Source organism: Mycteria americana, chromosome 4 (assembly GCF_035582795.1).
Source record: "Mycteria americana isolate JAX WOST 10 ecotype Jacksonville Zoo and Gardens chromosome 4, USCA_MyAme_1.0, whole genome shotgun sequence".
Lineage (NCBI taxonomy): Eukaryota > Metazoa > Chordata > Aves > Ciconiiformes > Ciconiidae > Mycteria > Mycteria americana.
In genome coordinates, this window is record NC_134368.1 from 21,143,067 (window position 1) to 21,159,093 (window position 16,027).

A 16,027-nucleotide genomic window follows, 5' to 3' on the forward strand; every position below is an offset into this window, starting at 1 on the left:
GCTGAAGTGATGCTTAAGACCCTCAAGCACATATACAGAACAGGTTAACTGTAAAATTACTGCTTTAAACTGTAATTAGAAAAGCAAAAGCAGCCTTTTTAGGAACCATAAATTAAGATAGATCCTGGAACAAATCTGGGTCTTTTTCATTTGTTCTTAAAGAGACTTGTAAGTTTTCAGCACAACTGTATTGACTATGTTTTAAAGAAGCACAGACAATACAATACTCATGTTCTGTATTGATCAACATATATAATTAATGTAAGCATGGCAAAATGAAAGCTCTTCCTCTTTGATGTTAAAGAGCCCTTTAATAGTAAGCCTAATGCTTTCTGGCATTATCTTGCCAATTGAATGAACTGCAGATATTTAAAAAAAAAAAAAGATCTTTCAGACAAAGGTGCACTTTGCCAACAAATCCAACACACCCTTGATAAAATGTGAGAGGCAGACAAGAAACTGAGCTGGAATGCCCCCTACTGGTTTACTAACAGAGAACTAACGTCTTTACACAGATGTCAGTATCTGGTGTTCTGCCAATAAACCCCTTTAAGTTCAGTAATAGCCTCCCAGTGGAAAGGAAAAACCTAACTTACTTGACAGACCATCCACAGTAGCTCAGTAAATTAATACTTTAATAATGGTACTTATGTAAAAAGACAATATGTTAAAAGTAAATAGTTGACTAACTAGGCAGCGACACTCCCTCTCAAATTTGCACCCATTCAAAATCTTGACAAGCTGATACTTGGGCCTGTTAAATATTTAATACAAAATTAGATGGTACCTTTCAAAAATAAAAACTACAAACTAAATGCTAAAACAAAAATACAGCACAGACCTTATCTCCTGATCTGAAGGTCACTACACTGTTTCATGGAATTTGAGCAGATTACACTGTGTAATTGGGAAAGCTCTGGATGCTGGACAGGATGCTTAATCTTCAACAATCTTGGACTAGAGACTCCACGACAGTTTTATACTTAAGAGATGGTAAAATACAAGCAAGCAGTGATAAATGAAAGCACTACACTCTTCAGGCCACATGTGTTCACAGCCACCTATCATCTTTCAGAAGAGACAAAAATGTTGTTTCTCCCTACAGGTTCCCAGTGTAGTTTCAAAGTACCCCTGATCAGGACTCATTAAAATACTTCAACATAGAGATGACAAGTGTATATATAAGCATTACTCTCTGTAGATTTGCAGAGGTAACTAAGGACCTCTCATCATAAACTGCTGAAACGAGGATTCAAGTCACCAAGAACCACTGCCACTCATCTAAAGACAGTAAAAGAGAATTCTTTAGTACTGAATTGTTTTATTAAAAAAAAAATAGAGAAAAGAAAAAAGGGTGGTTTCCTTTTATTTACCACACTGGCAGAAAAGTGTATCTGTACTTCAGCTGTATCCACAACCACCCTCCAATTCCCACAGACGACTAAAACTCCCAAAGTATGCAATCTAGAAGGCATATGTGTAGTAAGAATAGTTTGAAAGTATTAAGAATTCATTTAAGTGTTAAAGATTCATTTGTATCACATGAAAACATTTAAGTCTGGAAATAAAAGAGGCACAGTTGAAGGCACAATCCTAACTTTAATCCTCTGAAGATTCAGCAAGTCTAATTCAATAGCCCTGACTTAATAAAGTATGAAAGGCTTTTTTTAAAAAATAAAACCACCACACACATTTAAACATTTGCACACCATCTACTCCAAATCCATTACAAAACCCCTTGAAGAGGGATTATTCCATCAATTCACATGTAAGAGGAGGTTCTTCCTTCTTGGAGGAAAAAGAGGGAGGGTAGAGTGCAACTTGCCTTGCATTTAGATTATGCCTGAAAAACTCCTCAGAGCCCTGACTATGACACTGACTACCTGCAATAGCAGAACCAGGGTACTGGAAGCAGGAACAGACTTAGGATCAGAAGAGCCACAGTTAGACCCATGACTGCCCAGTGCATCAGCACAAAGACCTGCTTCAAAATTAATCAAAGAAGAAAGTAGGCCTAACATGCAAAAAGTGTGAGCCTTAGGCAATGCTGAAGTTAGTAGACTGAACTTGATCCTAGTTCCTCACAAAACTGAAGACTTCTTAGGAGTATTATTTGAGAAACAGTTCTCAGTAAAATTGTAGTCAATGAAACCGTCCATCAGTGCACTCATCCTAAAAAGAGCTGACTACCAAAAGGTAAATAGCAAACAGACCACAAAAAGAGGAAAGGTTACATGCTAGTTAAAATGCTCGTTTATCTCAAGCTGCAACATACACTCAACATATCTATACTTCACAACATCTAGACATCGGAATTGTCCCAGACAGTAGTACTTCAAAGTTTCCCAAAACTTCTTGCTTGATCCAATCAAAATGAATTAACAATATATGTACAATACCTATAGTTCAGCTGCAACACTACGGAAACTAGAATCAAGTAGCAGTTAAGAACTCCATAGGGGTACACTTTGAATATTAATTGGAGTCTTCAACATTCTTCTACACCCTCAACAGCATAAGCAATTCTCCTTGGAAAAGCTCCAAAGACAGACAAGAATCAATAAAGAAAATAGTTCTTTTTATGGACGTACTAGTGATCAAGGACATAATGGGGTAGTGAATATTTTTCAACCAGGAAAAGCAAAGTCATCTATATATCCAAGTAAGAAAGTCAACAATTTGTATTTTGTAGCTACAGATAAATATAGTTTACAAAAGGAAAAAAATGCAGTATAGTTTACAAAAGGAAAAAAATGCAGTAACCAGGAAAATAATAGTAATAATCTTGTTTAAGTTAAATCAAATTTAAGCTAATTTAAATGGTATTCCTTCCAAGAAATTGGTGTGATTAAGGCTAGTTCTACACACAATCCTGAGTAGGCTGCGTGGTTTTCAAACAACTGGTAGACAACAGGCAGTATTTAGAATACCTGTCAAATTAGGCAGGTTTCAGGAGCTTAAGTATCAGAAAGCAATTCTGACACACCAAAAAGCTTCAGGATTCCAATGGGAACTTCCGTTGTGCCACAAATTTCAGCAAGACCTAAGTCTGTATGGGAACCAATGCTTAGCAGTCTTGTTTAGAAAACAAACCAAGAACAGGGTTCACAGTTTCCCTCCAATTTATTAGAAACAGTAGTGCAGCCATCTATATTTTCACACAACAGCAAGTAGGTTACTTATGCCTCCTGAATGCGACAGGATTTTTACTCCATCTTAACCCACTTTTCCAAAGAAAAGGCAGACTGATGACTAATGCCTAGAAAAAAAACCCTTGGATACAGTAATTTTTATTCCTCTCACTGAAGGTGGGTTTCTGTGCAGCTAGAAATGCAAAGATCCACCAGACCAGAAAGAAACTCTGAGTTTGAAGCTTGTTGACAAAAGGAATCCTGAATTCTCAGAATGACAGGATTGCTGCTTATATTCAATTTTAGCATCCTCTAGATGGGGACAGCAATGCCTACTGTTCATATGAAACTTCCAAGAAATTAAAAGCACAGTGCTTTATTTTTCCCCTTCTCATGGCAGATCAATACATCTGCAAGTGAAATAACTGGTTACATTAAATGATTCAAGCTGACACAGAGCAGAACTTTTGCTCCAGCTCCAGTGAAATACAGTGAGAAGACTTCATCTAAGTGTGTATAACTATACATACAAGTACTCAAAAGCCAAAACAGCAGTCCTGAGTCACACATACTCACCCATGAACATTGTTAAATACTATAGTAACAGTACACAAAATATGCACGCACTTTGAAAAAGGTTACACATCTTACAGTTTCAACAAGGAAAACTATAAAGAGCTATAGGTGCTTTTCAGGCATGAAGGAAGCGTCTTTAATGCTTCAGGTTGTGGTCAAAATTAAGTACTCCAAAGCACTTTTAACTGTTCAGTGAGATAAACATATTCAATGTCATCCAGAGATATTTCACAGCTAAAATTGCTGAACTGTAATTGTGGAAACAGACCTGGCTGCATTTACTCTTTGTACAACAAGTATTGAATGCTGCTCTCTGCTCAACAGCCTCTTACTCCTTTGCAACAGTTAACCACAGAAAGCACTAGATGCAGGTTAGTTTCTTCAATGCTCAAGATTGTCTTTTCACAGTCTGCCCCCTTGTCTTCCATCTCTCTCTCATACTGCCCGGTACTGCTTGCATCCTTCATCCCAGAACATGCAGAAAAACTACTTCAGCTAGAACAAGACACAGAGAGTAGGCTTGAATTCCTACTCTCTTATTTGTAAAGCTAAATCCTTTTTTCTTCTATCACCATAACAGTGCTAAAGTTTCCTTTTTATCCCTCATTGCAGAAAGTAAGTATAAAACCTTCCACATTGTTCAAAGGACAGCATGGGAAGCGGACAAAAGGAAGGTCTCCTGAAGAAGCCCGTTTCTTTAATGTGACAAAAATGATCTGGGAAGACATGATGAAAAGCTGTCAAGATTTGAAACTAAGAGCAACATAACTGATAGTTTTCCTGTGGCTTAATTTCAAGAGTACCGCTTAGAGGACTAGTGCTTAAACCCCACCCAATCTCCCCCCCCTTGATTTGCATTAGTAAATACTAACAAGACTGAAAACATGAACAGGACTTAGTATTACTAAGTAATATTCAGTAATACTCATTTTTTTCCACAAGATCTCACTTTTGAAAGCCTTATCACAGAAAATCTTCTAGGTATAGCTTTTGAAGATGGTCTCTGCCAGTTTAATTTAGAAACATATTGGTTCCTCGGGCTCTGTGTCAGAACACACAAAGAGGGACTCAGAAATAAACAAAACACAAACCAACACCTCCCCAGCTGCCCCCAACACCACATCTCCACTGGTTAAGTTTATCATCTCACTACTCCAGTACTTAGTATTCCCTAGCTGTGCATCAAAAACTAAGGATTTGAACACATCATTAGCAGTTCATCTAAAAGGAGCTGTATAAAATTAACCACAGAAGAGACCAATTTTGCTTCTTATCATGCACAGCACATTTTTTTCTTTATCTGCTGTTGAAAATAAAGTCTTTACTACACTATTCAAACAGAATGCTCAGTAGAAATTCACTTTCATTTCTTTCCCTCATGGTATTTCTGCAGTAAAAAGTGAGGTGCTCATACTGAAAGGTTACTATTAGCAAGAATAGAAACAGAAAAGAATTATAGGAGCAGTTACATATATTATTGAGTTAGTGCACCACATCTTTAAGAAGCAAGTTTGTGCTGAACAAATACCGTCAAGATTCACACGTAAAGAAGTTCCATCAAATGGCAGTCAAAAAACCCAAACATGAGAAGAAACCCAGAAAGACTAGCAGCAATGAAGTTACTGAGTTAAATTGCTCCCGCTAAACTAACAATCCAATAACCTGAATTTCCTTCCCTTTTGTTTGTGTGCAGGACCCATCTGTGCTGCCATGGATGAGGCTTGAAATTACATTGATACTAAACAGCAGTTACCAAACAACCGACCGCAAGTTACCCTGAGCCACTAAAGTACTTCAAGTGCTGGCATTCATTCTGGCTCACAGGCCAAACTGGTACATCTAAACATCCATTTAACTTGCTGGTCAGGCTCCACTCAACCTTAAGATCTAAACTGTATCCCATTATCTTTGGAAAAACTGTTTCTACAAAAAGATGTTGACTAGTGATGTCATTTTAAGTAGATTTAATGGAACAATTCAAGCACTTGGCATGCAAAACAGAATTCAATTATTTTTGTTAACATGGTCCTGGGAACATTATTTCAGAAACCCTTTCTTCAGTTGACCCTGCATTTGGAGCACTTACAAAGAATCTCATGAGGTGAGCAAAACTTCAAGACTGCTCCTGTCAGAACATACTTTAAACTCCTTTAAATAGGAGACAACAGTCTTCTCTACAGCAGATCAGCTGCTACACTACACACAGATTTAGTTTCGCCTTGGATAATTGAGTCCAGTAGACATAACTGTTAAACCCTGAAGGAAAGTAATGCAAAAAAAAAAGTAAAAGGCAATTTTAGCTTGTGTAAAATGAGTATGTGGGGAAAAAACTAAATGCATAAATAAAAAAGACTTCCCAAACCAGAAATATTTGGTAGACACCTTAACCCTCCTCCTTCTCTTTTGAGGTCCTATCACAGACAGTCCCTCTCCAGCTTTCTTGTAGGCCCCACTTCAGGTACTGGAAGGCTGCTAGAAGGTCTCCCTGGAACCTTCTCTTCTCCAGGCTGAACCACCCCAACTCTCTCAGCCTGTCTTCATAGGAGAGGTGCACCACACCTGGCTTTGATGACATGAACCTTCCAGAAATGTTGTCTTTGTCCTTAAAGCTGCATGGAACTTCACTAATTTCCCTCTCCTCATACTACTTTCCCTGTCCTCAACAACATACTTAGACAGAAAAAGTCATCCATGGAACAAGTCACACTTGACCGTGACTGAGAACTCCTCTGTCAACAAGTCAAAATCAAACCTGTCTCAGCATGATTCCTATATTCAGGATCTTTTTGACCTGGTCTATTTGGAATATTTAATATTGACATAATCGCCAGTGAATGAGAAGCAAAAAAGCTTCCTCCGTTTAGCACTTGAACACAATATTATTACTCTTCTTTCAGTTTATGCTCCCCAACTCCTCAATACTTTCTATGCAAGGCTAAACAAGACAACCTGTGTTCACTGCAGCGTAGTACACTTATTGCCTTAACCTCACCCATTCACTACCACTGAGACTAAAAAAAGTTGTGAATTTTGACTTCAATTTCCTCATAAGAAAGTCTCTGCTACTTTCATTCACAGTTCCAGTGAGTAACCAGCCTCACTGTGATGAAAAAGGTTGTACCTTTAAAATAAATCCTCATTTACAAAACGTTCTACAAAAGCCTCAAAAATACTTTGCAATTCGTTTCATAGAATCATAGAATGGTTTGGGTTGGAAGGGACCTTAAAGATCAACTAGTTCCAACCCCCCTGCCATGGGCAGGAACACCTTTCACTAGACCACGTTGCTCAAAGCCCCGTCAAACCTAGCCTTGAACACTTCTAGGGATGGGGCATCCACAACTTCTCTGGACAACCTCTTCCATGCCTCACCACCCTCATAGTGAAGAATTTCTTCCTTACAGGTAATCTAAATCTCTACCCTCTTTCAGTTTAAAGTCATTACCCATTGTCCTATCACCACATGCCCTTGTAAAAAGTCCCTCTCCAGCTTTCTTGTAGGCACCCTTCAGGTACTGGAAGGCTGCTAGAAGGTCTCCCTGGAGCCTTCTCTTCTCCAGGCTGAACAACCCCAACTCTCAGCCTGTCTTCATAGAAGAGGTGCTCCAGCCCTCTGGTCATCTTCACAGCCCTCCTCTGGACTTGCTCCAACAGGTCCATGTCCTTCTTATGCTAGGGGCTGCAGAGCTGAAGGCAGTACTACAGGTGGGGTCTCACCAGAGAAGAGTAGAGGGGGAGAATCACCTCCCTCAACCTGCTGGCCACGCTTCTTTTGATGCAGCCCAGGATATGGTTGGCTTTCTGGGCTACAAGCGTGCATTACCAGGTCATGCTGAGCTTCTCATCAACCAACATCCCCAAGTCCTTCTCCTCAGGGCTACTCTGAATCCATTCTCTGCCCAGCCTGTATTTGTGCTTGGGATTGCTCCAACCCATGTGCAGGACCTTGCACTTGGCCTTGTTGAATTTCATGAGGTTCACACTGGCCCACCTCTCAAGCCTGTCAAGGTCCCTCTGGATGGCATCCCTTCCCTCCAGCGTGTCAACCACACCACACAGGTTGCTGTCGTCAGCAAACTTGCTGAGGGTGCACTCAATCCCACTGTCCATGTCACCGACAAAGATGTTAAACAGCGCCGGTCCCAATACCGACCCCTGAGGAACATCACTCATCACTGATCTCCACTTGGACATTGAGCTGTTGACCACAACTGTTTGAGTGTGACCATCCAGCCAATTCCTTATCCACCAAGTAGTCCCTCCATCAAATCCATGTCTCTCCAATTTAGAGACAAGGATGTCGTGCCAGACAGTGTCATATGGTTTGCAGAAGTCCAGGTAGATGACATCAGTTGCTCTTCCTTATCCACCAATGCTGTGACCCCATTGTAGGCCACGAAATTTGTCAGGCACAATTTGTCCTTAGTGAAGCCATGCTGGCTGTCACCAATCACCTCCTTATTTTCCATGTGCCTTCACATAGTTTCCAGGAGGATCTGCTCCATGATCTTGCCAGGCACAGAGGTGAGACCGACTGGCCTGCAGTTCCCTGGGTCTTCCTTTTTTCCCTTTATAAAAGTGGGGGTTATGTTTCCCCTCTTCCAGTCAGTGGGAAGTTCACCAGACTGCCATGACTTCTCAAATATGATGGATAGTGACTTAGCAATTTCATCCACCAGTTCCCCCAGGACCCACGGATGCATCTCATCAGGTTCCATGGACTCGTGCACCTTCAGGTTTCCTTAGATGGTCTCAAACCTGATCTTCTCCTACAGTGGGCAGTTCTTCATTCTCCCAGTCCCTGCCTTTGCTTTCTGCAACTTGGGCAGTGTGGCTTGAGCACTTGCTGGTGAAGACTAAGGCAAAAAAGTTGAGTACCTCAGCTTTCTCCATATCCCGGGTAACCAGGTCTCCTATTTCCCTCTGGAGCAGGCCCACATTTTCCCTAATCTTCCTTTTATCACCGATATACCTATAGAAGCTTTTCTTGTTGCCCTCTATGTCCTTGGCCAGATTTAATTCTGTCAGGGCTTTAGCTTTCCTAACCTGATCCCTGGCTGCTCGGACAATTTCTCTGTATTCCTCCCAGGCTACCTGTCCTTGCTTCCACCCTCTGTAGGCTTCCTTTTTGTGTTTGAGTTTGTCCAGGAGCTCCTTGTTCATCCATGCAGGCCTCCTGGTGTTTTTGCCTGACTTCCTCTTTGTTGGGATGCATCACTCCTGAGCTTGGAGTAGGTGACCCTTGAGTACTAACCAGCTTTCTTGGGCCCCTCTTCCCTCGAAGGCTTTATCCCATGGTACTCTACCAAGCAAATCCCTGAAGAGGCCAATGTCTGCCCTCCTGAAGTCCAGGGTAGTTGCTGTGCACCCTCCTTGGTAGCCCCTCCTTATTGGTGAGAACAAAGTCCAGCATAGCACCTCTCCTTGTTGGCTCCTCTATGACTTGGAGAAGGAAGTAATCATCAATGCATTCCAGGAACCTCCCAGATTGCTTATGCCCTGCTGTGTTGCCCCTCCAACAGATATCGGGGTGGCCGAAGTCCGCCCATGAGGACCTTCCTCGTGAGGCTGCTCCTATCTGTCTATGGAGGGCCTCCTCCGCTCGGTCTTCCTGGTTGGGTGGCCTGTAGCAACATCAGTTTTACCAATATCACATTTTAAACCTTTCTGGAACACTGACACCAGAACTTCACAGCAATATTTTTCAGTATATTTATCTACAATCAATAACAACAGTGCTGATCTGTACTTCAAATCTGCAGATGCAGCCTGGATTCTTTCTCCTAAATGTGTAACGATGCATTTGGCTTTATGGAGAAAAGGGTACTGGGGTGGCAGAGAACACACTTTGCATTCCTAAGTGCCTGCCTAGGTTACTAAGATATGTAGACAGATCTATACAGTTTCTGTGTCATTATTTCTGCCTCCCCCACCCCACAAGTTTAAACTGTAAAGATTTTATACCTACTCTCAGATTACTGATCTTAATGGAGTGTGAAATCTAATACTGCTTTAGCAGAACTCCAATAGACAATAAACCAGGTACCTCTGAGATCTGCAGGTGAGCCACTCTTGAGACATTTAAAGTCAAGTTTAACAAACGTGTATCTACACAACAAGACTACCAAATTTGTAGTATCAATGACTGAGAACAAGTTTGACAAAACCTATTGTCTAAAAAGACACGTTAACTGAAGTGTAATTATACTATTTCCTTGTGCACAGAATCCCTGTCAGAGATTCCAATTTTGCCTGTGACTGACGACAGGCAACCTGGCTTACAGTTATCCAGGTTCTCTCAGGTCATCCCTTTTTTGACTATTGGCACGAAACATGAACATTATTTCCATCTTCTGGAATCTCCTTGATATACCAGGGTGGGTTTGGGTGGGTTTTTTTGGGTTTTTGGTTGGTTGGTTGTTGGGTTTGTTTTTTTTTTTTTTTAAATCAACAGATGAGCTCTCCTCCTTACAGGGACTGTGGGATACAAGTCCTGTTCCAAACTGTTTATTCCTAATAAATGTTGTTTTAAAAAAAAAAATCTTTTTTTTTTTTTTTACTAGCGGACTGAAAAGCAGTTCATGCAACATAATCACATACTTTTGCTCCTTTCAGGATTCAGGAAGGAAGTTTTTATTGAACGCTTATTTCTGTACCATTAACAACAATTTTATCTTCATCCAGTAACAGGCCTATACAATTAAGATTCCTTTGCTTTCCAAACATATTTAAACTTCTTTTTATTTTTGGGCCTGACAACACAGAATCTTCCCTAGTATCTCCAGGTTCTAGCACCAACTTTATGCCTTAATTAATCTGTACTAATTAACTGCTATCCATCTTATTGTCCATATAAAATTACTTCAAGTTCAGTGGGAAGTGAAGGCAGTAGCTAGTAAGGACCCTCATTCTGCCTTAGACCACTGCAATTACTTCTCATCTGAAGCCTCTTAAACTCAAGAGTTCACACTTGCATGGCTTCACCTAAAACATCTTTCCTTTATGTAACCTCATTTGGCTTTGTAAATGCATCTTTCTGACAAGAAAATCAAGTCATCCTGCACCCTGTTCGTATTGTTTTCCAGAATGCAAAAGAACTACAAAGCAAAAATCAATGGCACGACCCAAGCTATTGAGGTTACTGAACCCAAACCACATAGTGGGAGTGGTACCTAGAGCACATTTTCCAGTTCTTGAGATTACAGTAGGTCCTATCAGTTTAGATCCAACAGTAGTACACACATAGACTGTATTATGAAGCTCAACAATGGGCCTCAGAGGTCCCAAAACATCATGAATCAAAACAGATGTAACACTTGAAAGCATCTCTACAGAAGCTAAACCAGACTTCAACTTCATGCTAGCTACCTAAATTCAGACTAGCTCCAGGCAGAGCCACTCCAGTGCCCCCAAACAGTATCATCCATGGATACATGGACTGGAGAATTCTAGACAAAAACCAGAGGATGATGGCTTACCAATGCAAGTTTTAAGTGATTCAGTAAGGCAATACAGGGATATTGTTAGATACATTTATGCATAATTATACGTGTACTATGAACATTTATTATGTGCATTTTATTAAAAATTTGTTTATAATATATTATGTTCTGTATATTATGCCAGTGGAAATCAAATAACTTGTTCATACAATAGAGCAGAGTACCTCTGTAGCACTGGCTGGTACTAGACCAGTTGGGTCTAGAGCCATTTGCCAAACATTAGTGATGCTCAGAGTTGGTAACATCTGAAGGCAGTCCCCCCCCCCTCCAACTCCCATAATTGTTATAACAAATTATTTAGAGCAATACATAGCAACTGATGTAGCATGGACACCATTTTTAATGGATAATTAGAAGGGCAAGTATTTGTTCTTCATGAAAAGTTAAAGACCAGCCTGATTTAGCATGCTGGTACGAAAACAAAATCTGCTGAAACAGCAGGACAGCAGTGTTCCTTTCTGTTGCCACTGGTTCATTCACCCACTTGCAACAGTTGTTTCACGAATTCTCACGTTTACCTGCCAGACCAGCCTGAACTAGAACTTCTAACTAAAATCAAACAGGCAGGTTTCAAAGCCACAGTAATTCAAGTATTGTTCCCTACCTGTACTTTAACTCTCAGCAATACTCCAAAGGAGGACAAACTAAAGGCCAGAGCATCTGCTTTTACAGGGACAGTCATTGTTTTGGTTTTCTAAGGGAGAAGACAACCTGCTAGAAGACATTTTAATCAAATGTCTTTTAAAACTCATCTAAGAGGCAACACATCTTTATGACTGGCAAATCTACTCAAGAAGCCTGTATACCTTTAGCATCACAAGTTATTTGTGCCATTTTTTCCCCCTTGGCATAGTTAGGACTGTGTATGCTTAGATTAAAGACACTGAATTGTTCCACACCCTTTGAAGGGTATTTCTTCAAGGGGAGTAACTGCCAGAAGAATGAGTCAGAAAAACATTTTTGCTAGCTGCGTTTCTCCCCCTACTAAAAATATTAATTTTAGGTTGATCCAGTCAAGTAAACTTTCACAACGCCTATGGGTTTTTTTACCTCTTCTCCATCTCAGCCTACTAATAGGGACACTCAAAAGAGCTTCAAGGCAACAGATTAGGACTAAAAAAACTACCCCAGTTTATTTCAAGCAAAGAATTTAAGACTTCCAGAAAATCCTCATTTCCTGATGTAGTTTAGCTTATGTTTTTGTACAATCCTCTTTTGCAAGAAACGGAGTCCATTTCTGAGACTTAACTCCCAGTATTTGTGGTACAGAAAGACTACAACCTAATACTCTAAACCACTCAAAAACAAAAACCAAACATTTTTATTAAAACTACTACTGATAGCTGAGTAGCAGAACCAATGCATTATTCTTCAGACATGTTGTACAATACACATCCAGAAGTGCACAGAACTACATTTTCAATCAAAACATGGACCAGGTACCCAGAGCTTTTGAGTTCACATCAGTACAAACCTAGGATTCATACTCGAGGTTTCTATTTTAGAAGTACATGAGTAAGATGAGAATTTTCATTTTAGGGAGGGCTTGCATACCATATGCATATTACAGGTACATACAATGATTAAGGACCTGAAGTGTATGGCAGGTAGACAACCTCAGGTCATTCAAATGATAAACTAGAACAGGAAACTAAACATTTCAGTCTACACAAGCCACTTAAAACAGTTTCTGTAAAGAACAATGGATAAAAAAAGGAAGAAAGTACCTCTTGACCAGTAAGAAAAAGTAAGAGATCTCCTTCCTCTTCTTCACACATGTGAATTTGGATCACTGTTCGAATGGCAGCCTCAAGGTAGTCCCTTTCTGGTTCTGGAGTATAGAATATCTCCACAGGATGGGTGCGACCCGGTATAGTTAGAAGAGGACAGTTATCAAAATAGATCTGAAACTTGCCAGCATCTAAAGTAGCACTCATAACTATAACCTGTAGGTTTGGAGGACAAAAAAAAAGTTACTCCAAAGGTTAACAAGAATTTGTGAAATGTTATGCATGCAATATGTAAAAGTAAGAAACTAAACTCAACTGTTGACTGTGATTTAAGCATGCTTTTATCACCTGAATACAGCACCCTTGTTACAAAGGTCCAAAAAGATTCCTAGTCAAATGCAGGAAGGTTAAGCTACAGTTATGTTGTTTCTAGTATTTTCCTCAATACAGACTGCATTAAGAATTTCCTAGGGTTATCTTTCCAACACAGATTATCATTAGATCAAAAAACAGTTGATCTACTTTAGCTGATTATAAAAATCAGCTAACTGTAAGCACACATACCTAAGCATACCTTATCTGGTATGCCTGCAACTAGAAAGGAGATGCTGTTGGGCTTCATCATTACTGACCTTCAAATCAGATCTTTGTCTTACAACTTCCTTCAAAACTCCCATCAAAATATCTGTAGCCAGTGTCCTCTCATGAGCCTCATCAAGAATTATAACACCATAGCGCTCCAGCAAAGGATCATTCATTGCTTCACGAAGTAACATACCATCAGTCATATATCTGAATACAAACAAAACCAATTTAAACACAAATTTTATTTACTAAGTCTGATAGAGAATCCTCTTCCATATCATTCAATAGGTTGCTTGAACTAAGCTTTTAATCAACTTTTTTAAAATAGAAACATCAATAAACCATCTCCTACAAGGTAACAAGCTCACTTTAAGTTTTCAAATAGAAATTACTGCAGAGTATAAATGAAATCTGGGAGTAGGGGGGGAAGCTTAAAAAAAGGGAAGGGGAAACAAGGTTGAGCAACATTTATAATTAGTTTGTAGACTATTAGTGGCAGACTTCCAGGTCTACAATCAGAGACAGGAAAAGAAAGGGAAAAAACCCTCTGAAATCCTAGCAATATTATTTCTGCAACTGCTTCTCCCCTTTTCTGTTTGCAGATCATCTGTTCACTTTTTGCTTTTCCATCTTGCTTAAATTTATTTTTACACATTAGCTTTACTCCCAGCCTTCAACTACTTGTACGAGCAAAAGAGAAGACTTCTTTTTGACAGAAAAGCACTATTCCTTGAACCACACTATGTGGAATCCTTTTTAACTGAGCATTCTGAATAAGTCATCTGCAAGTGACGTATTAAGTGGGCCTGGTCCACCTACACAGCACAGGAATCTAGAACAGCTGACAACTAAAACACTATGGATTATGTGTTCCAGAGTCGCGTATAGGCCAGTTTTGAAACTTTGGTAGTTCTCCTTACTGAAGTAAGGCACTGAACTTCACCAGGATTACCCTGAGTAGGAAGATACCACAGACAAAGGTCAGCTGAATGCATAACACAAAGAGAAATTGAATGCTGAAGGGCCTAATTCCTAATAGCACCTTAATCATAAAAATACTTCCTCAGATCACCCTCTTCTTTATGGATCACTTATAATTAATTTCCATAGGGTGCAGCAGTTTCTTTAGGAGGAATGACTTATTTTCAATTCCACTCAAGCCCCACACCCCAGGTTTCTCTCAGCTCATGCTATGGCTCCTGTCTCTCTCCTCCACTCAGACACAGAGAGTGCCTGTCCATTGATTCATTCCCCTCCTCATTACTCGTTTCATAACTTTGCTTACATCCTTTACTACCCTGTGATTCCCCCCACCTCCAAGTAGGCTGTGTTATAACTTTACCTGACAGTTGCCATACTTACTTCAAAATGGTTTTTGCACTACTGCAGTCTTCAAATCGAATTGAGTAACCAACCTCCTGGCCCAGCATGACATCCATCTCATCAGCAACACGCTGTGCCACACTCATTGCAGCTACTCTCCTAGGCTGGGTACATGCTACTCCCCTCTTTGGACCAGGCAGTGAGCGCATGTAGTCAACACACCACTGAGGGATCTGTCAAGAATAAAACTCAGTTTTAAACACACTTCAAATGGCCAGATGTAATCCATAACCTTTGTACTGTATCAAATAAAGTTGGTTATAGTTCCACTGAGATGCCAACCACATGCACAAAAATATCCAAAGTATGAGAGCAGATAGCCTAGTTAGTTGGACCCAATGCTACCAGATAAAGCACACTCACATTAAGTATGTACATAACTATCTTTGAAGTTATCAAGGAAATACATAGGTTCACAGCACCTTTAAGCACTGTTAGATCGGTACCTTATACAGACATTTAGCAGCAGCTACCATGCTCCAAAGCAACCAAAACTAAAGTTAACACTCAAAATTTTGAGATCTGTAGCACAGTTTATTGTTTTAAGTTTTACAGTAAGCAAATTATACTTTGTGGCTTTAAGAAGTAATGCTTATTAATACATTAAGCAAAATGAAATATTTTAGTGATATAAAAAAAATTGTCTTAGCCAGGAATCATGACAAATAAAATAAACAAATAATTAGTTATGTTCATTTGGTTAATTATCATTCTTTTGAAATTTTATCAACCAGATATGAAACCCCTATGTTTTCCTTCCTATGTTAGTACTCATTTTATTTGTCAGTCAGCAGTCTTCTGCTCCTGTTAGGAATCTAGAAACAGTAAGAATCGCCCAAAATAAGAAGCTTTATTCAGAAGAATTTGTAAGGTCAGTAACAGTTTGATGAAGATGGAATATTCTTAACATGTTCCGAGTGTGACGTTTTATGAGGATACATCTCCAGGCACAACTAGTTCCAAGTCTACAAAGCAAATAAAATCCACTCCTCCTCAGTAATTGCTTTTCATAGTATTCCTAAAAGCTCATGTTTACAGAGGAAAAAAACCCCAAAACATTTATACATTGCACCAATGCAGGATAACAGGAAAAGCAGTATAATTTAAACCAGGAAAATTT

General features: G+C 39.7%; 1 protein-coding gene across 2 annotated transcripts in view; it reads right to left on the reverse strand.

Moving 5' to 3' along the window:
• Positions 1 to 16,027, reverse strand: part of DHX15 (DEAH-box helicase 15) — a 49,261-nt gene that overhangs the window by 22,847 nt on the left and 10,387 nt on the right. For both annotated transcript variants that reach the window (XM_075499856.1, XM_075499857.1), the window contains exons 3-5: positions 14,887 to 15,080; positions 13,572 to 13,731; positions 12,937 to 13,155 (exon numbers count right to left, since the gene is read on the reverse strand). In XM_075499856.1, coding sequence (XP_075355971.1) covers positions 12,937 to 13,155; positions 13,572 to 13,731; positions 14,887 to 15,080 — 573 coding nt within the window. The remainder of the gene's footprint in view (positions 1 to 12,936; positions 13,156 to 13,571; positions 13,732 to 14,886; positions 15,081 to 16,027) is intronic.